This window comes from Grammomys surdaster, unplaced genomic scaffold (genome assembly GCF_004785775.1).
Source record: "Grammomys surdaster isolate TR1022 unplaced genomic scaffold, NIH_TR_1.0 125769, whole genome shotgun sequence".
Taxonomy (NCBI): Eukaryota; Metazoa; Chordata; class Mammalia; order Rodentia; family Muridae; genus Grammomys; species Grammomys surdaster.
In genome coordinates this window covers 1,000,441-1,023,057 of record NW_021620600.1, presented here as the reverse complement: position 1 = coordinate 1,023,057, position 22,617 = coordinate 1,000,441, and the positions used below count along the sequence as shown (strand labels likewise).

The window sequence follows — 22,617 nt, the reverse complement described above, 5'->3', positions numbered from 1 at the left end:
TGTGTACCCCTAGCTGTCCTGGATCTCACTCTGTAGACCAGGCTGGCCTCAAACTCAAGAGATACACCTGCCCCTGCCTCCCAAGTGCTGGGATTAAAGGCGTGTGCCACCACTGCCAGGCCAGTGGAAGAACTTAATGACCAACCTATCAGCAAAGACCCAATACTCCAAATGGATTCATGTAAGAATGAAACTTAGGGGCTGGAGAGATGGCTCAGTGGTTAAGAGCGCTGGCTGTTCTTCCAGAGGTCCCAGGTTCAATTCCCAGCAACCACATGGTGGCTCACAGCTGTCTGTAACTCCAGTTCCACGGGATCTGACAACCTTACCCAGATACAACAGCAATGCAGAGAAAAATAAAAATAAACACATCATTTAAGAACAAATAAATCATTAAAGAAATGAACCCTAGTCTCTTCCTCCCACTCCGGGAACCTCCGTCAGTCCTCCTTTCTCTCCTACAATCCAGACAGCAGGCAGGAAGACCCTTACTCACCGAAGGCTCTCACGATCGAAGCCCCGATGCCCCGGCTGCCCCCAGTCACCACCACCACCTTCCCAGCGTATCGGGTTACTGCAGCCATTCCCAGATGTCTTGTCTGTATCCCACACCCTCCGGGCCTCTTCCCACCTCCAAAGTCCAGAGAAGCAGTGAGGTGGAACCAGATATACAGGCTGGGTCACTGAAGGCTGACCCTGGGAGGGGGTGTTCCCAGGAAGGCTCACCTGGGAGAACTGAGGAACTCCTTCCTAGCCCCTCTTTCTCAGACCCAGGGATCTCGATCCTGACAATCCCCCTTCAGACTCAGGACCCCCGTCCCAGCTCTGCCCCCTCAGACTGACTTCAGTCCTGCTCCCTTTGACTTGTAAGACCAGCACCACTTCTGCCTTGATTCAGAATCCAGGCTCCAGCCTCCTCCCTCAGATCCATATTCTGAGATCTAGCTCCCAATTTTGTGTGAATCTAAAGCCCTGACTCTTTTTTGTAAGCACACAATGTCACAATCATAGAGAGAATAGAGCTATTTATTGACTAATTCCAAGTTTTAATCCAAGTTTGGACAGTGTTGGGATAATCAATCTTTGACCATAGCAGCCCCGGCCCTCCTAGAATCCACGCTGGAATGAGCCTCTCCTGTGGACCCGAGTGGTCCCATGCCACAATGAGCCTCTCCTATGGACCCGAGTGGTCCCACGCCACAATGAGCCTCTCCTGTGGTCCCGAGTGGTCCCACACCACATGGTTGTGCTTCCAGCTTGTAGCACCCAGTGCAAAGATGGGAGTCAAAAGCTGGACTGCAGCAGAGTGACTCTCAGGGGCCACGCCCCCTCTTCCTGGGCCAGAGCTGGAGGGGCCTTCCCAGGGTCCCACCTGGGCTCCCAGGGGGCCAGGCCTCTCCCCCTCTCTTGGCATGAGGACTCTGTGGCAGCAGATGTAGCCTTGTGAGAAGTTGGGGATGAGGTAACCTGGGGCAGTTCCTCACTGGGAGGCTGCGGGCTTGGCTGGAGACTGTCTCCCCTGGTGTCCAAATTTCTCCCTGGAGAGGCTAAAACAGAGAACAAGAAGTGTTAACTTAAACATGGGAAGTCCACACTTCCAGGCCTCCTCCCTCAGATACAGGGGTTCAGAGGCTGGGCACCTCACCTGTCATCAGCCTGTGCCACTGGGAAGCCTCTGTAGCCAGAGCTTGGGAGAGGCTGAGCACTCGCTCCCGGTGGTCTCCAGATACTGGTGAGTAAGCTGTGGAGTGCCTGGGACTACAGAGAATAAGCCCCGGGGGTCAGGCAGGCCTCTGAGGCGTGCTGGGCTTCTCCTAGCTTGTGTCTAGCGGACTTTACATGCAGGCTGTCTGCATTTGTTACCAGTAGACCAGCAGTGAGGTCTCCATTACTGGATGAAGCACTGGATATGACACAGGCCAAAAGAGCTCTGCAGCTTCTGGCTGGGCATGAGGGAGGGGCCTTCTGGCTGGGCATGAGGGAGGGGCCTTCTGGCTGGGCATGGGGGAGGGGCCTTCTGGCTCTTTTGTAAATACCATAGGATCTCAGGGGACTCCGGTGTTTTGGGGACTTGCTTGGTACACAGGAAGCTATGCTAACAGCACTGCCCTGTCTACATCCAGAACCCCCTCCCATTGCCAGTCCCCACTCTAGTTCCATACCTACTCCACGACCCAGAGCTCCTGAGCCATTTCCCAGCTCCTACAATAGGCTGGAAAGGAATTATTGGTTACAATTCTTGTCATGGAGAATGGTCACAAGTTCAAGGTCAGCCTGGTGGACTTGTGTTCAGATGAAAAAAAAGAGAGGAGAGTTGGGTGGGGGAAAAGAGGGGAGGGGCAAGAAAAGAAAGAAAAGGGCTGGGGGGTGGGAGATAGAATTTTGCCATTGAAGCCTCTGTTTTTCTCTCCCTCCTTCGACACCCTGTCCCTCCCCGTCTCCTCTATCCCCCTATCCCCACAGACCTACAGGCAGATACTAGGAGGGTCAGAGGACACCGGAAGTACTCCCCCTCTGATCCTCTGCTCTTGGTTGACGTAAGATCTACATGGGTTCTAAAGTTCCCAAGTCGATCACTGAACATCTCCCCAGGTCCCCCCACCTTTCCCTGCCAGGTTCTTGTGAAATTCAGATTGCCTTCTGACTCATTATACAGGTGACGATGGCCTTGAACTCCTGATCCTCCTGCCTCTGTCTCCTCAGAGCTGGGGTGGGAGTCAGGCAGCAGCCTCACTGGGCTCCCACTTCTTATGTTTATGGTGATGCCAGGGGGACTCAGAGTGAAGTGGCCTTGAAGAACATCAGGTTCACAAAGTCACGCCCACGCCTACAGCCTGTTGCTTCCCTACAAAGGGTTCTCCGACTTGGATATAAATATTCCCCAAAGGTTTACGTGTCACAAGGTTTGGTCCCCAGTCTTTGGTGCTGCTGAGATGTGACTGGACTATGAGAGTGCTCATCTGACCAATGAATTAACCCAAAGGTGACTGACAGGCCTGAATCAGGCCACACCTCCCTGAAGTTCATGATTCAGTAGTCAGTGCTGTGTCTTGACAGCTTACAATCCATGGTACCTGGCTCTTCCATGCTCCTTGTCACATGGAAATAAATCACACCACACAATCTGGAATTTTCCATAGTCTCTTGACAGCCATAACATGTCAGAACTTTGCTTGTTGGAAAAAGAGTCTGAGAGACCTCAAGGGGACCGACTCTGAGAGGTGCTTTGAGGGCGCTCTCTGAAGGGCTTCTCTGGCCTCCCATCATTCCTCTCCTGGTCCCTCCCTCCCTCTAAGGGTTAGGTCCACAGAGGGAGTTGTCAGCACCTCCCCTTTCACCTCAGCCAGCCACAGCCTTGAGCCTCTTTCCTTATCACCTTCATTGATGAGATTATTGATAGACTTTTTCTCTTCCTCAGTCTTGCAGATATAGGCCAGATTAGACCAGAAAAAAAGTGGGTAAAAGCAGGTTTACTAGGAGGCTGCTCTGGGGTGGGTTCACGACCTCACAGGTGAAGGTCAGCGGAGTCACACATCCAGGCTAAAGCAAGTGGGTTTATAGAGCTTAGTTGAGGAGTGATGACGTGCCAGCTAGGAGCTGGGATTGTGTCCATACATGGTCAAAGCTGAGCCCCTGGGCGGGCACTCATGGGTGTGTGGCCAGAAACGTGGAGAGAAGTGAGGACACATTAGCCTGGAGTTTCCTCTGTGTGGGTGGGGTTGAGGGGGAAGGAGGGCAGATGGGGTTTCCCAGCTTGTGCAGGGGAACAATTGTCTGGCCTAACAATTACATGTCAGCTTCCTTTAGGACCAGGCAGCCCTCACTCCCATATCATTACAAGAGTTTATGGCTAATTGTGTTATTAGGAAGCAGGGCCTAGCAGAAGAGGGTGTGGTCAGGAAAGACAACATATACATACTCAGTCTGCCCCCCCCTCAGGTCACATGCTTTAGTTTGGCATAGAAAGTACAACTGGGAGCGTGGAATGGAAGAGAGCTGCAGGCAGGCACAGCCTCTTTCAAGCTACGGGCAATTGAGAGCGCCTGAGTCCCAACCGGAATCAGAGGGAGATGCCTGTTCCCCCCTGGTTCCTGGCCGGTTCCTCTGAACTGAAACATTCGTGGAGGAGAGGGGAGAAGCCTGAGACTGAGGCGAAGCATAAATGTCATGTCTGGAAAAGCTTGAAACCTGCTGAGTCACAGAAACTTTCTCCACTGAGCTATGGAAGCAGCAAACACAGCTGGAAGAGCTGACTGGCCAAGCTACAGAGGGAGCGCTCAGACCCGCTGAGCTGCAAGTTCTGCAGACAGATGGCTCCACCACTGCGGCTTCCATGAGTTGTCACTCACCCCGGGATGACGGAGCTGCTTTTCGGTCATCTCTGGAAGTAACCCCTCACACAGAGCCCTGTTAGTGACCCCCAAAACCTCATTGGTTCGCCAAGCTCGACTTTGGCGCAGTCATTACTGTAGTCTGGTGGCTTCTCTTTCCGGGGTTAGGGAGCCTGTGTATGCTGCATCTCCTCAGGAAAGGTTTCTCTTACAACACCTCCTTGCCTATTTCTGTCCCCTAACTGCAGGAGGAACAGGGTGGGACAAGGAAGTGGGACGGGTTTCCATTTTACAAAGGCGGCAGGGACTGGCTGTGGCTGATGAAGAGTGTTTGCCAAGCCTGCGCAGAGCTCTAGGTCCCGCCCCCAGCACTGTTTAAACAGGAATGGTTTGTAATCACGGCAAAATCCCTGCGGAGGGTCCAGAGTTCAAGGCTAGCCTTGGCTATGTAGCTAGTTCAAGGCTAGCCTGGGATACATGAGACCCTGCCTCAAAAAGAGAGGAGAGAGAAGAAAAATAAAGGAACTGAGAAATCTAGAGGCAGAGGATCCCTCCCCACCGTGTTCCCCAACCCAAGACCCCATCCTCCTCACCCTCTGCTCCATGTCAGGCTGGCGGGGAGCTGGGGACAGTGTCTTCCCCAGGGTCAGGAGCCTTGGGGAGGTAGAGCGAGGAAGAGGGAGCCCACAGGCTTGGTTTCTACGCATGCGCTCCAGCTGCTCCTGCGCGCTCATTCGGGGCCGTACCAGCGGGGCCTGGGGAGAGACAGACCAAAAATCTAACCTTGGACTTCCTCAGTTTTTTTCCACCCCAGGAACTTCACAGAGCATTTGTCACAGAGGAGACCCCTGTATACCAGGGGTTGCTGCAGCCCCTCCCTACTACACGACCAGGCCGCTGAGGACAAAGGCTTCCAGGCTGCGAACGGCCGATTCCTACCCCGGCCTCTGGTCTCCTTCCATCGCCTGTCCATCCTGCCTTATGGAGAAGGAAGTATCACAATCCCTGGGCATGCCGGCTTCTCCCAATAACTTGACACTGAGTGAAAAACACCAGCCCCTTTATCTGGATAAGTACTGCGGAATGAACCGACGCTTCCCTAGCCTGGCGGACCTGACTGCGGAGCCATGCCCCCGGCCCGCTCACTGGGGGAGTCTACAGAAGACTCCGCCGCTGAGCCATGCCTCTAACGATGCTATTTTAAATCTCACGCCTCTGTGGTAAGCAGTAGCATTCGTGCCATTACACAGATGAGAAACATGGAGGCTCAGAGGAGCTTAGTGACTACCCGAAATCACACAGCTTCTTCACATAACTGCTTCCAGTACTTGAGATAAACTGCTCTGGCGTGGCCCTTGAACTGTCCTCTCCTAGTATAGAGAGGTCAGAGGTGATCAGAGCACAGAGTTACAAGGCAGCCTTAAGGTATCTCAGAGATGGTCTACCTTAGTTCTCAGCGGCGGGGATGAAGGTTGAGGACATTCAGGGCTGGATGCCCGGGAGACCCTTGGAGACCCAACACCTTGAAGGACAGACGGGGACTTAGTCAGAACAAGAACAGACAGAGAGGGAGTCCCACCCTACCAGGGTGCTCACCTGACTGAGGGCTGCTGAGGGCTCTGTCACCTCCTGGGGGTCGACCCCAGTCCACCTCAGGGGACTGAGGGGAGCTGAGCTCCAGTGACTCTGAAAGGCTCTGGAAGGGTGGAGTGGGGAATCAAATACTGTCATTAACTGAGCCACAGCTTGGAGACTATTACAAACCCAGAGCCAGATAGGCTGGCTTCAAATCCCATCTCTGTCACTTATCAGCTGTGTGACTTTGAACAAGTTGCTTGACCTCTCTTAACCTCTCAACTTAAACACATTGCTTAACATGAAAAGTATTCAACCTTTGCTATGTAAGGCAGTTAAAGCAGTGTCAGAACATTGATGCAGTGTGAGATTTTTCCCACAAGCACAATGGGTGCCATGCTACACTGTGGACCTGGCTGATAGAGTGGTCTCTGAGAAACTCCCCAGTGAAGCAGCTGCCTTAGAGTCACACAGCCATGCTTCTGTAATTAGCCCCTAAAAACTTAGCCGGTTTACCAAAGCAGACTTGAGGTTGTCTTTGGTGTTGGTGCCTATTCTGCCTGAGGTGATGGAGAAGTTAGGTGACAGACGGGATAATGAGGAACAATATATTTACTAAATTAGGGGCTGGTGAGATCTCTCTGCAGACAGGGGTACTTGCCACCAAGTCTGATGATTTAAGTTCCATCCCGGGGTCTACACAGCAGAAGGAGAGAACCGATTCCCACAAGTTACCCCTGACCTCCATATGACTTTGTGACATAAGTACATGCGTGTATGCACACACACACACACAGACACACACACAGACACACAATGATTGACGGTAGGGGACTGTGTAAATTACATTCATTGTTATGGGAAAACCCAGCCTGGCACCATTGCCTGGAGCTGGGTCCTGGGAGCAAATAGAAGAGACAGTCCAGTGGTTAGAGTACTTGTTCTTGCACAGGACCCAGGTTCAAGTCCCAGCATCTATATGGTGCTAAGCATCCTACCAGTTCTGGGAGATTCAAAGCCTCTTCTGATGGCAGTGGGATTGGATAAGTGATCAAGGGGACAGCCCTGGCAGGTTGGGGCACTTAGGACAGGTGATAGAGGACCCGGAAATCTCACCTCCCGCTCTGAGGACTCCTCTCCTTGGGGTACAGGGGATGGACACTTGGTCTCAGTATGTGGGGGCTGTTTCTGGGGGCCACCTAGACCTGCCAGCGTGTCCTCCACCATCCATAGCTGCTGCTGAGCAGATGCTCGGTCCTGGGGGGAGGGAAGGGATTTCTTCAAGGTGAGAAAATACAGGAACAGAAACAGCAGATGGCCTCAGCCAGGAAGCCATCAAATCCAACCAGCTCGAGGGAATCTTGGCTGATTGTGGCCTTTTCATACTCCTTGTACGACTTACTCTCCCAATGTCAATTTGCACAGAAAACACCTTCAAAGTGTTTGGGAGTTTGTTGTTGGGTTTTGTTGTTGTTGTTGTTTATCTGTTTGTTTGAGACAGGATTTTCCTATGTAGTACAGTCAGGTCTCAAGTGATACCTCCCAAGTGCATGTGCCAAAACCACCTGGTTGTGTGTGTGTGTGTGTGTTTATGTGTGTGTGTGTGTTTATGTGTATGTGTGTGTATGCATGAGTGGAGGTCAGGCAATTTGGGGATTTATTTCTTTCCTATTACATGGGTCCCAGGGATTGAACGATTGAACTTGGGACATCAGGCTTGGCAAAAGGTGCCTTTAGCTACTGAGCCTTCTCTCCAGCCCCAAATTTTTAAATGATTATTATATTTTTTTTATTCATGTGTACATTTGGCATATGTCATCATGCCTGGCCTCACAAAAATTTTTAAGTTAAAAAATGTATTAAGAACAGGACATGTCAAAATAAAAAATAAATTAATGAAAGGCTTGCTGGACTTGCCATAACAGGACATCTCTCAAAAACAAAACAAAAGCAAACAAAAACTCCAGTGGGCTTCACAATGAAATGAGAAACTCAGCACCCAAGGTCAAATCTAGAGACAGGTAGGCCAGACATGATTATCTGAGAGAGAGCAGTGTGCAATGTAGGTATATGTCTCTCTGTGTAGGTGATAATAGGTGTGTGACTACTCACTAAGGCCAGGAAACGGCAGCCCCACCCTTGGCGTGGAGTTATAAAGGTTGTGAGCTATCTCACGTGGGTGTTCAATCAGAACTGGAGACCTCTGACAGAGCAGTAAGTGCTTGTAACCAGTGAGCCGCATCCCAGCCCCATGCTTTCAAGTTCATACACGAGCTGCAGGTTGCACTGGGGAAAGCAAGCTGGAGCCTGCACTGAACACTGCTCTCTCTCTCCTGTCCTTGAACTCAGAACATTTCTAGCAATGTCTGGTCTATCCAGCTCAAGATTTGACCTTGAGTGTTGAGTTTCTCATCTCATTATAAAGCCCACTGGAGTTTTTCTTTGCTTTGTTTTGTTTTTGAGAGATGTCCTGTTATGGCAAGTCCAGCAAGCCTCTAATGAATTTATTTTTATTTTGACATGTCTTGTTCATAATTAACTTTTTTTAACTTAAAAAAAATTGTGAGGCCAGGCACGATGGCATATACCTTTAATCCCAGCACTTCGGAGGATCTCTGTGAATTTGAGGCCAGCCTGGACTACAAAGCGAGTTCCAGGACAGCCTGGGCTATACATAGAGATACTCAGAAAACAAAAGAAGAAAAAAATGTAATAACATAAACAAAGCATTGTAGATTTGCTTAAAGAGTGCACATGAGCCATAGGGATGCCAGCATCTTCCCACTCCACTTGTTTTTAAAGAATGTTTACTTTTATTGTTTTAAATGTGTCTATATGCATGTGTATGTGAGTTGCAGGTACATATGGAGACCACGAGGGGGCATCAGATCCCCTGAAGATGCAGTTACAGATGGTTGTGAGCTACCATGTGGGAACTGAGAGCAGCAGGCGCTCTTAAGCTATCTCTCCAGCCCTGACTCTGCATCTTGACCCACTGTGATAAGTGCCAGCCCCTGCTCCTCATGAGCTCTGCCTTACCTTCCGTACAGTGACGACCTCTATCTTCAATCCATACATCAACACACAACCTAACATTCCCCTTAATGGCTTCCTGTCAAGTCACATCAAGAAGAAAATCACTAAGCCAGTCGGTGAGACTCTGGCTCCTTGGGCAGCACTGGAGTGTCCACGGCTCCCAGGTGAAGCCTGGAGGGATGGCAAGGGTGAGCATGTACCTGGGGAGACCCGAGGTGCAGCAGGTACTCGAGAGTCTCTCTTAAGGTGCTAAGGTCCTGCTCCAGGCCGCTGTACGTGTCCCAAACCCGCTCTCGCTCCTAAAGTCCCAGAGAAGATGGAGATACAAGGTTAGTCTTTCGAACCACCAGATCTTGCCGCAGCTGAGAGGAAGGGCAGCTTCCTCCAGATAGTCTCTGTCCAGACAGGCATTAACTCCTATGATCTTCTTTGCTCCAACTGCTAGGAACCCCAGTCCATATGTGACATGTGATCCCGAGGATATGGACTGGTCCTTAGAGCCATGGAGCCGACAGATTACATTTTAAGTATCTATCTATCTATCTATCTATCTATCTATCTATCTATTGGTTTTTCGAGACAGAGTTTCTCTGTGTAGCCCTGGCTGTCCTGGAACTCACTCTGTAGACCAGGCTGGCCTTGAACTCAGAAATCCGCCTGCCTCTGCCTCCCGAGTGCTGGGATTAAAGGTGTGCGCCACCATACCCAGCTAAGTATCTATTTATTAATTTCTGTGTTTTAACATGATCCTCATAAGGACCATATGAAATAAATACAATTTTTCTTTTTAAATTTGTTTGATTTATTTTATATGTATGTTTTGCCTGCATATATGTGTGTGCATCATTCGAATGCCTGGTGTATATGGAAGCCAGTAGACAATGTCAGATCCTGGAACTGGAGTTACGGATGGCTATGAGCCAACACATGGGTGCTGGGAAATGAACCTAGGTTCTTTCGAAGAGCAACAAGTGCTATACCCACTGAGCCATCTCTCCAGTGAAACTTTCCTTCTTTGTTCTTGTGTTGTTTTGTTTTGTGAGACAGGATCTCAGTATGTAACTCTAGCTGTCCTGGAACTCACAGAGATCCCCTGCCTCTGCCTCTTCCAATAGTATTTTTCTTATCTAGAGAACTTTTTTTTTGCAGTCACATAGTAACTTTAAGGGAAAGCATATTCAAAATCAGTGAAAAGTACCTGGGGAGAACTATGAAAAGACTCAGGAGGAAAAGGTGCTTAGCAGCAAGTCTGAGACCTGCATTCTATTCCCAGAGCCCACATGGAAAGAAGGCGCCAGCACCTACAAGCTGTCCTCTGACCTCCAGCAGCACACTGCCACTTGCTAACACACAACTTATTTTTAAGCACTTATTCTTATGTGTACAAGTGTGAGTGAGAAAGAGTGGTTTGTAGGAGCTGTTTCTTTTCTTTTTTTTAAAGATGTATTTATTTATTATGTATACAGCAGTCTGCCTGCATATACATCCGATCCCATCACAGATGGATGTGAGCCACCATGTGGTTGCTGGGAATTGAACTCAGGACCTCTGGAAGAGCAGTCAGTGCTCTTAACCACTGAACCATCTCTCCAGCCTGAGTTGTTTCTCTTTATCTGCCATGTGGGTCTGCAATCAGGCCCTGAGGCTTGGGGACAAATGCTCTGGCCGAGATGTCATCAAGCCAACAGAATTCGTGATCATGATGGTAGTAAATTATCGCCTCGGTTTCACCTTGCAAGGCATGGTGGCCCACACCTCTAATCCCAGCATAAGGGAGACAGAAGCAGGCAGAACTCTGAGTTCCAGGCCAGCTGGGAACATACAGTGAGACTATTAAAAATATAAGATAAAATCAAATCAGATCAGTTTGTGAGTGAAGGCCTGGGTTCGTGTACATGTGTGTGTCCATGTATGTGCACAGATATGTCCACATGCACACACACGTATGTATAATAGAAAACACGTTTTCAAAATCATTCTCTAGGCCAGGTGTGGTAGCACAAACCTTTAATCCCAGCCGTCGAGAATCAGAGGCAGGTGGATCTCCGTGAGTTTGAGACCAGTTTGATCGACAGGGTGAGCTCCAGGACAACTGGGGCTACACAGAGAAACTGTCTCCAAAAAAAACCCAAAACAAGAACAGAACCCCATGATGGTCACCATCCCGAAGCTACTAAGTGAAGTCTTGTCACAGCCGAGCTCTTTGCCCCTTTGCCTCTATAATAATCGAGATTATGGGTTTAAGGAACCAGTAAGATGGCTCAATTGTTAAAGGGGCTTGCTGCCAAGTCTGATGACCTGAGCTTGCTCCCCAGGAACAACAGAATAGAAGAGACTGACTCCTTCACATTGTCCTCTGGCGTTCACATGGGTGCCGTAGGATACATACATGCGCACTCACATGTGCGCATACATACACATATACATGTAATAAGAACACATTTTTAAATGATTATAGATTTCGAGTTATGAGTGGGTTTTGTGAGTTATGAGTGGGTTTTGTGAGTTATGAGTGGGTTTTGTGAGTGCGATGGCGTTTTGAGAATGACCTCCAAGCCTGCAGAATCTCCACAGTGACCTGCATAAGCCTGAGAGTCTCTTCTCAGATGCTCACCTGAGCCAGGTGACACAGAGCAGCCCTCACATTCACCAGCCGGTCCTGCAGAAGGCGCTGGCGACCCCAGGCCTTCCCAGAAGCTGCAGCCTCCCTGGTAGCTTGGCCCAGCTGCTGCCGGGTCAGCTCCAGGGCAGCCTCTAGCTGTTCCTGCACAGACCACAGTGATTAGACTTCTGAAGTCAAAAGGTCAAATGTACTCCCAAGCCGTCCCCAGGGGAAGCAAGACTCCGATGCCTGAGGAAGGATCAAGGGTGTGAGCAGCTAAGGCACACCCCTCTGTACCTTCTCCTCCTGCCTCTTGTCCAGATCCTCCTGTAGCTGCCTCAGGAGCCGGTCCTGCCCACACAGCTTGGTCAACAAAGTCTGGGGGGAAGTTCAGAAGTGTTTATCAATCTGGCCTGACTTTCCCTGCCCCAGTTCCATCTAGACCAGTGCTTCTCAACCTTCCTAATGTTGCGACCCTTTAACACAGTTCCTCATGTTGTGGAGACCCTCAACCATAAAGTTATTTTGTTGTTACTTCATAACTGTAATTTTGCGCTGTTACGAGTTGTAATGTAAACATCTGACATGCCACCTCAAAGGGCTCAAGACCCGTAGGTCGAGACTGCTGATCTAGAGCCCTTTCAACTCTGAGAGTCCAACAGGGTTTGGATCTGGGAGGACTTACATCTGTCTCCAAGCTCTGATGCAAAGTGGAGTCCACAGGGGGTCCTGGCTAAGGAGGAGAAAATTCCAGGGTCAAAGGTGACTGGCAGGTTCACACTGTCAGTGCTGAGCCAAACCCTCTGTCCATGGACAGACAACCATCTCCTGGTTGGCATCCTTCCAAGCCTTAGAAACCTCTGGAGCCAACAGCAGGAATCTTAGCTTCAGAAAGATTCCAAAGTAGGCTCACTACTCAAATAGCCACAGAAAATACAATTGACAGGAAACAGTGTCTGCACAGCCTGCATGCTTACACACAGAAAGCTGGTAAGCTGGGCATGGAGGTGCACACTTTCTACCCCAGCACTCGGAAGACCAACACAGGAGGATCAGAACTTCAGGTCAGGGCTGGGGAGATGGCTTAGCTGTTAAGAACACTGTCTGCTCTTTCAGAGGACCTGGGTTCAATTCCCAGAACCCACGTGGTGGCTCACAACTGTTTGTAATACCAGTTCTAGGGGACCCAGTGCCCTCATACAGACATACATGAAGGTAAAACACCAATGTACATAAAATAAATTTGGGGAGGAAAGGCACCTGTTGGTCTTCCTGAGGCCCAAGGTTCAGGTACCTACCTCGTAGCCTACGATCATCTGTAACTGCAGGTCCAGGGGGGCCAATGCCTCCTCTGATTTCCCTGAACACTAGGCATGCAGAAGTTACACTGACATCCAGTGCAGGCAAAACATTTAAATATGTCTATTTAGCATAACAAAGAGGCACTGGCCTGGCCGCCACACTCAACATTGTGAAGGGTCCCGGCCCCTCTCAGCACTTTTCCCACCCAGTCCCCTAACCCGAGCCCATACAGCCTCTGAGCTTCGCTTTCCTGTTCTCTCCCTCGTGTCTACAGCAGTAAACTTTCTTGACTATACCTAGGAGTAATCACGTCCTCATTTTTTATTTAATACCTTGTTCCTTGGCTGGGAGACAGCTCTCCTGGGAGAGGGCAGATGGAGGTCAAGCAAGACATGGATTCTAATGGATTTCTGATGCCGCAGGAAACCTACCAACAAAATCATGGAGGCCTGGGTCCCAGGGAGTCTTGGGGGCAGCTGGAGATAAGTGGACGCACCAGCGGAGGCCTGGGTAGACTGAAATAGAAATGCGTAGAAACATCTGGGTAAGCCTAGTGGCGCTGGCCATCATCTGAGCTACTCTGGAGGCCTGGAATATAGAGTGAGTTTAAGGCCTATCTGGACAACTTAACTATACTGGCCACACACACACACACACACACACACACACGAAGTGTGTAAATGGGACTAGAATGGCAAAACCGCTAGGGGCTGCTGGAAGTTAGCGACAGATATTCTGGGCTATAAACCCATGATTCTTAGAGAAATTATCAGGAGGCTGGCTATCTTGAAACAATAACTGGAAGCCAAACTATGGTTTGGCCTCACAGTTTGAAGGAGAGTATTCTGGACTACAATACCCACAATACACAGGAGCAATGGCACAAACAAAACAATCCAGAGACCTGATGGGACATGGAATCACTAGCCTTTGATACTGGAACTGGGGTGGGGGGGCAGTTGCATTGTGAACTCCCCATAATTTCCGGGAGGCATGACTCAATCACTGGCCTGGAAAGCAAGTGATGAACCCTAATGGGAGGGAATCCGCTTCCTCCGCACACCTGCGTTCTGTGCTCTGGTGTCCAGGGCTGGGGACTCCTGGGTGGCCGTCCTCCGCCAGCTTCAGAGGAAGGTCCTCGGCGTGAAATGGGAGGTCGGGAGAGGGTCTGTCTTTGGGGTCCCCAATCCAGAGGAGGTCGGACATCGATGCGACTCAAGGGAGTGTGCGGTCGGGCAGGAAATGAAATGTCTCCTGCAGAGAGAGGGGGTCGCCGGGCCGGGGCAGACCGAGGACGGGGAAGGCTCAGAGGGGAGGGAGGCCGGGAAAGGGACGAGAACAGCCTGTGGAAAGGAGAGCATCGGAAACTGAGTTAGTCTGAATCCCTGCTCCCAGTCCACCTCAGTACCCAACAAGGGTATCTGGCTTCTCTGAGTCGCATGACCCTTCTCTGCGAGCCAGAGTAGGTGAGTTCCCTTAGGAAATATATGCATTCATTTACCTGCAATAGATCAAGCCTCGACCCAGGCCTCTTGGGGGCCCATCCTTCCCTTAAGCCACGCCTCCAATTAGCTCCCTCTTTCCTTAGACCTCCAACCGACAGTCATTGTTCCAACCAGTCCTCCCTCCGCATAGGCCAAGCTCCCGAAGGGTTCCTTCTTACTCTGGGCTCCTGGTTCTCCGACTCCAGGTGTCAGGCCGCAGATCAGCTGTAGAGCTGGGGTGCATTTCATGTCTGCCAAGACCTCTGGAGAGCCGAGCTACCTCTGGTGATTCTGAGATGCGCCCCTCTTCCCTTCTGCTCACCTCTGGGGGTCCTCCGGGACCCCCAGGACCTTCCCCAGGCCTGGGACGTGCAGGTGACCTCGGTAGTCCACTAGCAAGTGGACACGAAGAGGGAAACGTTCCTCATTCCTGCCCCTAACAGGACGCTGGGTCTACTGGCACAGGACCCAGTGCCCTGAGGTCTAGGAATTGGGACAGGATGGGAAAGTGCTTGAGATAGTCTGACATTGGCCAGTGATGGTATTGTTGGGGTTTGTTTGTTTGTTTGTTTGTTTGAGACAGCATTTCTGTAGCCCAGGCTGTCCTTGAGTTCTTGGTGATTACCCAGCATTAGTCTCCCAAAATCTGGTGTGAATACATTTTTTAAAAACATTTTGTTCACAGGGGCTGGAGAGATGGCTCAGAGGTTAAGAGCCCAGGCTGCTCTTCCAGAGGTCCTGAGTTCAACTCCCAGCAACCACATGGTGGCTCACAACCATCTGTAATGGGATCTGATGGCCTCTTCTGGTGTGTCCGAAGACAGCTACAGTGTACTCACATACATGAAATAAATAAATAAACAAATCTTAAAAAAAAAAAGGGCCGGGCGGTGGTGGCACACACCTTTAATCCCAGCACTTGAGAGGCAGAGACAGGAGGATTTCTGAGTTTGAGGCCAGCCTGGTCTACAGAGTGAGTTCCAGGACAGCCAGGGCTACACAGAGAAACCCTGTCTCAAAAAAACAAACAAACAAACAAACAAAAAAAGGCCATCCTGGACGAGTACAAATGGAACCCTTGTCCCCAAAACAGCAATCAATCAGGGCAAGGTACATACTTTTAATGCCAGGCCCAGGGAGACAGAGACAGCTGGATCTGAGTTCCAGGCCAATCTGGTTATGTGGTCAAAACCTGTCTCAAAAACGGAAATAGCCAACCAACCAGACAGCTAGGTATGATTCTAAAGGCCTATACCCTAGGAAACTGGGAATCTGAGACAGTTAAGATGCCGAGAGCTTGTAGGTTGGTCAGCTTAATAGAGCAAGCTTCCAGCTCAGTGAGAGACCCTGTCTCATAGTAATAAGGTGGATAGCAGTAAAAATTCACCTGATGCCCAGCTCTTGCCTCTACATGCACTGACCCAGGCATATGCACACTCACGTGCATTCCTCTCTCTCTCTCTCTCTCTCTCTCTCATTCATTTTAAAGGTAGGGCTGGGGTGGTTGCTCATTGCTAAACAGATGTCTTAAATAAAGTATGAAACCCTGGCTTCAACCCCCAGTAAATAAACAAGAACTGGAGAGGTGGCTCAGCAGCTAAGAGTGCTTGCTGCTCTTTAGAGGACCCAGGTTCAGCTCTTAGCACCTACATTGGGCAGCTCACAATCACCTGTAACTACTTTAGTTCCAGAGCGATCCAACACCTCCTGCATCCAGCAGCACCCAAACTCATCTGTGTACACGCACACAGGTAGACACACAACCAAACACAAAATCACACAGGGCTGGGACTGTGGCTTAGTTGGCAGAATGCCTGTCGAGCGATATACAAGACATCTGAAGATCAAGTCCACACACTACTGGGTGTGGCAGCCCACAGCTGAATTCTAGCACTTAGAAAGTTGAACCAGAGTGATCAGAAGGTTTATCAACTACACAGCCAGTTCTAGGCTGGTCTGAGTGATGTGAGACCTTGTTTAAGGAGAAAAAAAAAAAAAAAAAAAAAAGCGGGAGCTGGAGAAATGACTCTGTAGTTAAAGAGTTAAGACTACAACCACATGGTGGCTGGCGACCATCTGTAACGGGATCCGATACCCTCTTCCGGTGTGTCTGAAGACAGCTACAGTGTGCTCACATATATAAAATAAATAAATAAATCTTAAAAAAAATAGGAAGGAAGGAAGGAAGGAAGGAAGGAAGGAAGGAAGGAAGGACCTAAAAGAAACGAAAAAACTGAGCTGGGCAGTAACAAATTTCTGCGTTCAATGCCAGCCTGGTCTACAGAGTGAGTTCCAGGACAGCCAGGGCTACACAGAGAAACCCTGTCTCGAAAAAACAAAAAAAACAAAAAACAAAAAAACAAAAAAACCCAATGTGGTTGTATATGCCTGCCTTTAATCAAGGCAGGCAGATCTCTCTGGAAGTTTGAGGCCAACCTGGTTTACATAGCAAGTTCCAGAACAGCCAGGGCTACATAGATCCCTTCTCAAAAAAAAAAAAAACAAAAAAACAAAAACAAAAAAAACCCACCAAAAAGTAATAAATAGATAGATAGATGATAGATAGATAGATAGATAGACAGACAGACAGACAGATAGCTATGCAAACAGTTTTAAATGTGGCCTGGCCCCTGTAGCTGGAGAGAAGGCTCAGGCTAAGTAAGAGCACTTACTGCTCGTCCACAAGATCTGGCTTCAATCCCTAGCATCCTCAAGGCAACTAACAACTGCAATTACAATCCCAGGGAACCTGACACCCTCTTCTGGCCTCTGAGAGCACCAGGCACATATGTGGTACACATATATACATGCTAGTAAATACTCACACACAAAAAATAAAAAGAAAGAAATCTTTTTTTAACAATGCGGCATGGCCTCAAAGCTGACTTAGTTTAGAGGGCACCGGCCAGGAAATCATCAGAGTTTCTAACTCCTTGGGTGGAGTTGAGAATGTCTGTGGGATACTGAAAGATCAGTTGGACAAGAAGGTAGGCAGATCTTAAAAGAGAATCCCTTTTTGCTACTGGAGGAAGTTCTTTGGGGAGAGGAGTCTTTGAAGGTAGGGTCTACTTAGGAGATAGATAGTAATTTCATATTTAAATGACTGTCCTACAAAGGGTGGAGTTTATGGGGCACATGCAAGCCCGGCTGACACTCACCAATCTTCCCCCTCTGCACGGGAGGCCCTTCCCAGTGCTCGAAGCCAACCTCTCAGGTCCTCCAATGTGTCAGCTGCAAGGACATAGGTCCTCATGCCTGGGTGCTCTGCCTGAAAGAGACAGAGGCTTGGGACCAGAACTCACAGGAAGCATGGTAAGACTTCTTATCTCCAAATTCAGAAACCCCAGTGAGTGGTCACATCAAGTTCCCACCTACCACCTAACTAGAATCTACAAACACACTCACTGTGAAGGTGAATCGCCGGCCACGTGGTGCTCCTGGCCCATCTGGCCTGACACTGTAGCTGGGTAACAATACACTGCCCAGGACACTCTCCTCTCTGCTGTCTGTAGACAGGAGTTAGGTCAGAGGTTAGGAAGGGGTCATGGTACCCAGAAGACCCAGGGAGAAACTGGTGAAGTACCAGCCAAGGCACTGACCCTTGTAGTAGAAGAGGCAATGGCCTGAAAGGACGAACCAACGGCGTTTCCACAGCCGGAGGCCTGAGCTGTCCTAGGGAGAGAGAAAAGAGGCTGAATACAGAAGAAACAAGATAGAGGAAGTGAACCAGGGGCAGAGAGATAAAGACTAGGGGAGGGGTGGAGAGAAAGAGAAAGAAACAGAAGGACAAAGGCCCAGAGAAACCTGAGGAGAGATGGGGGCAGAGTCCCAGAGAGAGTCAAGCACTCAAAGTGGGGGCAGAGGAAAGAGAGATAGGGGCAGAGACACAAATAGTGCGTTGTGACTGGGGTGGCCGATAGTATGTGCTGATGTGGTGGATGTGGTGGCTACCTATGGATGGCTGAAAGCAAGGTGCTGTGACGGGTGACGGCACATCTGGCGGCTATTTTTGTTTCCTGGAGTCAGGGTTTGTCTGTGTAGTCCTGGCTGTCTCAGAACTCTGTAGCCCAGGCTAGCCTCAAACCTGCCTGTCTCCTTAGTGCTGGACCGCCATCTGGCTTGAGATTGGCCACTTTTTTTTTTTTTTTTTTTTTGGTTTTTCAAGACAGGGTTTCTCTGTACACCCCTGGCTGTCCTGGAACTCACTCGGTAGACCAGCCTGGCCTCGAACTCAGAAATCCGCCTGCCTCTGCCTCCCAAGTGCTGGGATTAAAGGCGTGCGCCACCACCACCCAGCAAGATTGGCCACTTTTAAATGATGTCTTAGAAAGCATCATGCCTCCTCTAGGAGCCTCAAGACCTCCCGTCTGCCCCATTGGGGTTTGAGAAGTTTCTGGAAGGTTTGGTTGCAGTGTGGCACCGCAGAGATTTCATATACCAGGACTTGGTGCAAATGTTCAAAGCCTGAGATGTAGGGGGTTTCTCTCATGTGTTTCTTTTCCACAAACTTCCAACAGCCTATTCAAAGTTGTGTGGGTTTTGTTTTGCTACAAGGTCTCAAGTAGTCCAGGCTGGCTTTGAATTTCTCCGTAGCTGAGGCTAAAGCGCTGCTTAGCAGTGAGACTGTAGGCCGGTCCATTTATTTCTTTACCCATCCATCACACAATTCTTGCCCCACCCTGATTGTTATCTTGTTTTCTTTTGATTTGGTTTAGTTTTTTGAGACAGTGTCTCTCTCTGTTGCCCTGGCTGTCCTGGAACTTACTATTGTAGATCATGCTAACCTCACAGAGATCTGCCTGCCTCTGCCTCAAGAGTGGTAGGATTAAAGGCATGTACCACAGTGATCTGCATTTAACCTTCATGATCTTAAATATGGCTTAGATACTTGTTCATCTGTATAACCTGTGTAGTGACTATTCCTGGTTGTCACCTTGACTATATCTGGAATGAACTATACAATCCAGAATTGATTGGAAGGTTCACCTGTGATCCAGATCTTGAGGCTGGGAGACACCAGTTTCTGACTTGGATCTTGGCCTGGAGATCTTGAGACATAGTGACTATGAATCCCAGGAGACAAAGGCAAGGAGATCCCTGAGTTCAAGGTCATCTGGGACAAAGCAAGTCCCAGGTCCAGGCGTGGTGGCACACACCTTTAATCTGGGCCACACCTTCTGCTGGAGTCCTATATAAGGACACTGAAAGAAGGAAGATTCTTCACCTGTTTGCCTTGTAGGACTGAGCAAATGCTAGGTCCTTGGACTTCCATTCACAGCTGCTGCTGACCATTATTAGGAAGTTGGACAACAGACTGTAAGTCATCAACAAATTCCCTTACTATATAGCGACTACCCATAAGTTCTGTGACTCTAGAGAACCCTGACTAATGACTAATACAACCTGTGTCCTGAGGCCAGGACTGAAACATTCAAAGCACAGGGAATTAATTGTTCAGATATGGAGGAAACAGTAACAGGTGGGGGGTGGGGATGAATGTATCCATCAGGAATGTGAAAGGAAAACTCAAAAACAGTGCACAACACTCAGGGACAACAGCTCTCCCCCTAACCTTACCTGCTTATGCAGCCAGCCACGAATGTGGACCGGCAGGTTGGGGTCTCGCCGAAGAGCATTGTTCCTTTTCCCAAAGGCATGGACCTTGTGTACGGCACGCGTAGGCTTCTGAGGCGCAGTAGGAACAGAAATGAATAAGGACTTCTCCTGGGACTGGCTCCCAAGTGAATTTCTCTCAGAAGGCAGGCAAGGAGGCTGAGGAGGGTGGCACATGCCTGTAAAACCAGGACTTGGGAGATACAGGAGGATCAGGGTTTCAAGATCATCCTAACAACACAGTGAGTGCCAGGACAGTCTGTGCTGTTTGAGACCGAGTCTTAAAACAAACAAAAAAGTAACTTTCAAGATCATCCTAACAACACAGTGAGTGCCAGGACAGTCTGTGCTGTTTGAGACCGAGTCTTAAAACAAACAAAAAAGTAACAAGGGATTTAGTCAGCTCTGTTGGCACGGTGCTTCCTTAACACATAGGAAGCATGTGTTCAAATCCTAGCACTGCACAAACCAAGGGTTTACACTATTCCTGTAATCCTGTCATTTTGGAGGTAGAGGCAGAATTAGAAGAAGTTCAAGGCTGTTGACTGGGTTTAAAGGCATATGCCTGCCACTTGGGTGGCAGAGGCAGGCCTCTGAGTTCAACACTGGGCTACAGAGGGAGTTCTGGAACAGTCAGGGATACATAGTGAGACCCTGTCTCAAAAACAACACTAAATTCTAGGTCATTTTTGGCTACATAGTTCCAAGTATGGCATGGGCTTGAGACCCTGGAGCAGTGTCCCTGGCAAGAACAGGCTCTTCACTGCCACACCCAGACCTGCCAGAGAACCTCTGCAATCCACACCAGGAGGCTCCCCACAGAAGACTTTTCCAGATAGAAGCCATGGTGGAAAGATGCCTTTGATGCTGGAGTTGGGAAGAGAGGGATTTCTCATCCTTCACTTCCCTCAGGGGGGTCAACTGGACCCACAGACTTTGCCCACCCCATGTCCAAGCTGTCTCGGATCACCCCTCCTTGGAAATAGGTTGACCAAGGCTGGAAACAAATCTGTTTGGTCTCTGAACTTACAGGAGTAAGGCAAATTTTGTTCTAGGTGATATTTATATAGCCCAGGCTATCCTCAAATCACTATGTAGCCAAGGTTGACCTTAAATTTCTGATCCTCTTCCTGCTCTATCTACTTCTTTTTTTTTTTTTTTTTGGTTTTTCAAGACAGGGTTTCTCTGTATAGCCCGGGCTGTCCTGGAACTCACTCTGTAGACCAGGCTAGCCTCGAACTCAGAAATCTGCCTGCCTCTGCCTCCCAAGTGCTGGGATTAAAGGTGTGTGCCACCACCGCCCGGCTTCTATCTACTTCTTAAATGTTGGCATGTGAGCTATGTATTGCCATATACGGCTTGGTTTCTGTGTTTTGTTTGTTTGCTTGCTTGCTTTTGTTTTTCAAGACAGGGTCTATGTAACTCTATCTGTCCTGGAACTCACTAAGTAGACAAGGCTGGTCTCAAACCCTCCAAGGTCAGCCTGCCTCTGCACTGAGATTAAAAGTGTGTGTCACCATAGCTAGCTCTGGCTTGGATTCTTGTTGTCTAGCATGAGACAGGGTCTCACCTAGCTTCTAACTTTATATGTAGCCAAAGATAACTTTGAACTTTGGATTTGAACTTTGGATGTTCCTGCCTTCACCTGTCCAGTACTGGATTACAGCTGTGAGCCACCACATCAGGTTATAAGTGGGTGGGTTTCATGGTTATAGACTGGAAAGGAAGTCCCCTAGTCCAGTCAAGAATAGTCATCTCCTCTCAGTCTGGGTTTATTTGTTCTTCTGGCTTAGAATTAGGAAGACTGAGAGGGGTGGGTACAGAACTGGGAGGGGCGGGGACAGAACTGGGATTCTCTCCAAATTCCTGGCTGTAGCTGATGCTCACTCAACGTGGGACCAGTCTGGCCAACCCAGTCACTAAGGATCCTCATCTGTGACCACTGAAGTCCCTGGGATGGCACAGAACCCACAGCCCAGAGTCCCCCTCCTCCCTATCCCATCCAGAAGCATGGAAGGACCTTGGTGCTCAGGCTACTCAGAGAGGATACGGTGGAAGCACTGCTGGCCAGGCTGAGGCTGCTCCGGGGTCGGCCCTGCTCCATCGAGAGCTTGGGGGAAAAAAGAAAAAGGGGTCTGTGTGTCTCCACTGATGGGGGCTGAGTGAGGACAGAGTTGGGTCAGGGCTTGTAGGTCAGAGGAGGCTGAGGAGAAAGAAACTGTTGTTTGGGGACTGAGGGGCTGGGGGAGGCCATGGCCAGGGATCACATACCAAGAGCAGTGCCAAGAGAGGTGGGCGGCTCTGGCAGCTGCGGGGAGGGGGCAGCTGTCTGCAGCCGGGCCATAAGAAGAGGGGTCCCTTTATTCTTGCCCACTGAATTCTGGCCAAGAATGTGACACCCTCTGCACAGGAATTCCAATCCCTGCCTCCTCCTTCAGGGTGCCTGGGCTACCTGTCCCTGTCTTCCCTCATGAACCCCCAAACCATCTATGCCCAACTCCCAGGACAAGTCCTAAGACACCAGGAATGGGCATCCAGGCAAATCCCTCCCAGCCCAGCCAGGGACTTACCCAGCTCTGGTGTCCTGGTGACAGGATCTGTCAACACCTCTTTTTTTTTTGACTCTCACAGTTGGTCTCTCTCCTCACCTATTTGCTTTCTTTCCTTCTCTCTG

The 22,617-nt window shown here is 49.5% G+C and overlaps 1 protein-coding gene across 2 annotated transcripts; it reads right to left on the bottom strand.

Moving 5' to 3' along the window:
* Nucleotides 1-1,008: 1,008 nt before the first annotated feature.
* On the bottom strand, nt 1,009-22,617 carry Plekha4 (pleckstrin homology domain containing A4). 2 transcript variants are annotated; one of them, XM_028789033.1, is made up of 20 exons: nt 22,514-22,617; nt 21,964-22,053; nt 19,908-20,015; nt 17,930-18,002; nt 17,736-17,836; nt 17,489-17,598; nt 14,510-14,722; nt 13,910-14,189; nt 13,278-13,361; nt 12,230-12,277; nt 11,842-11,922; nt 11,557-11,706; nt 9,143-9,241; nt 7,023-7,163; nt 5,928-6,027; nt 5,777-5,853; nt 4,925-5,086; nt 2,163-2,212; nt 1,646-1,758; nt 1,009-1,547 (listed from the first exon to the last, which is right to left on the bottom strand). In XM_028789033.1, exons 2-20 carry the CDS (start codon nt 22,045-22,047, stop codon nt 1,285-1,287), a joined length of 2,337 nt encoding a protein of 778 aa, XP_028644866.1. In that variant the 5' UTR covers nt 22,048-22,053; nt 22,514-22,617; the 3' UTR covers nt 1,009-1,284. The 2 variants fall into 2 exon arrangements, with proteins under 2 accessions (XP_028644866.1, XP_028644867.1); XM_028789034.1 differs by lacking the exon at nt 12,230-12,277.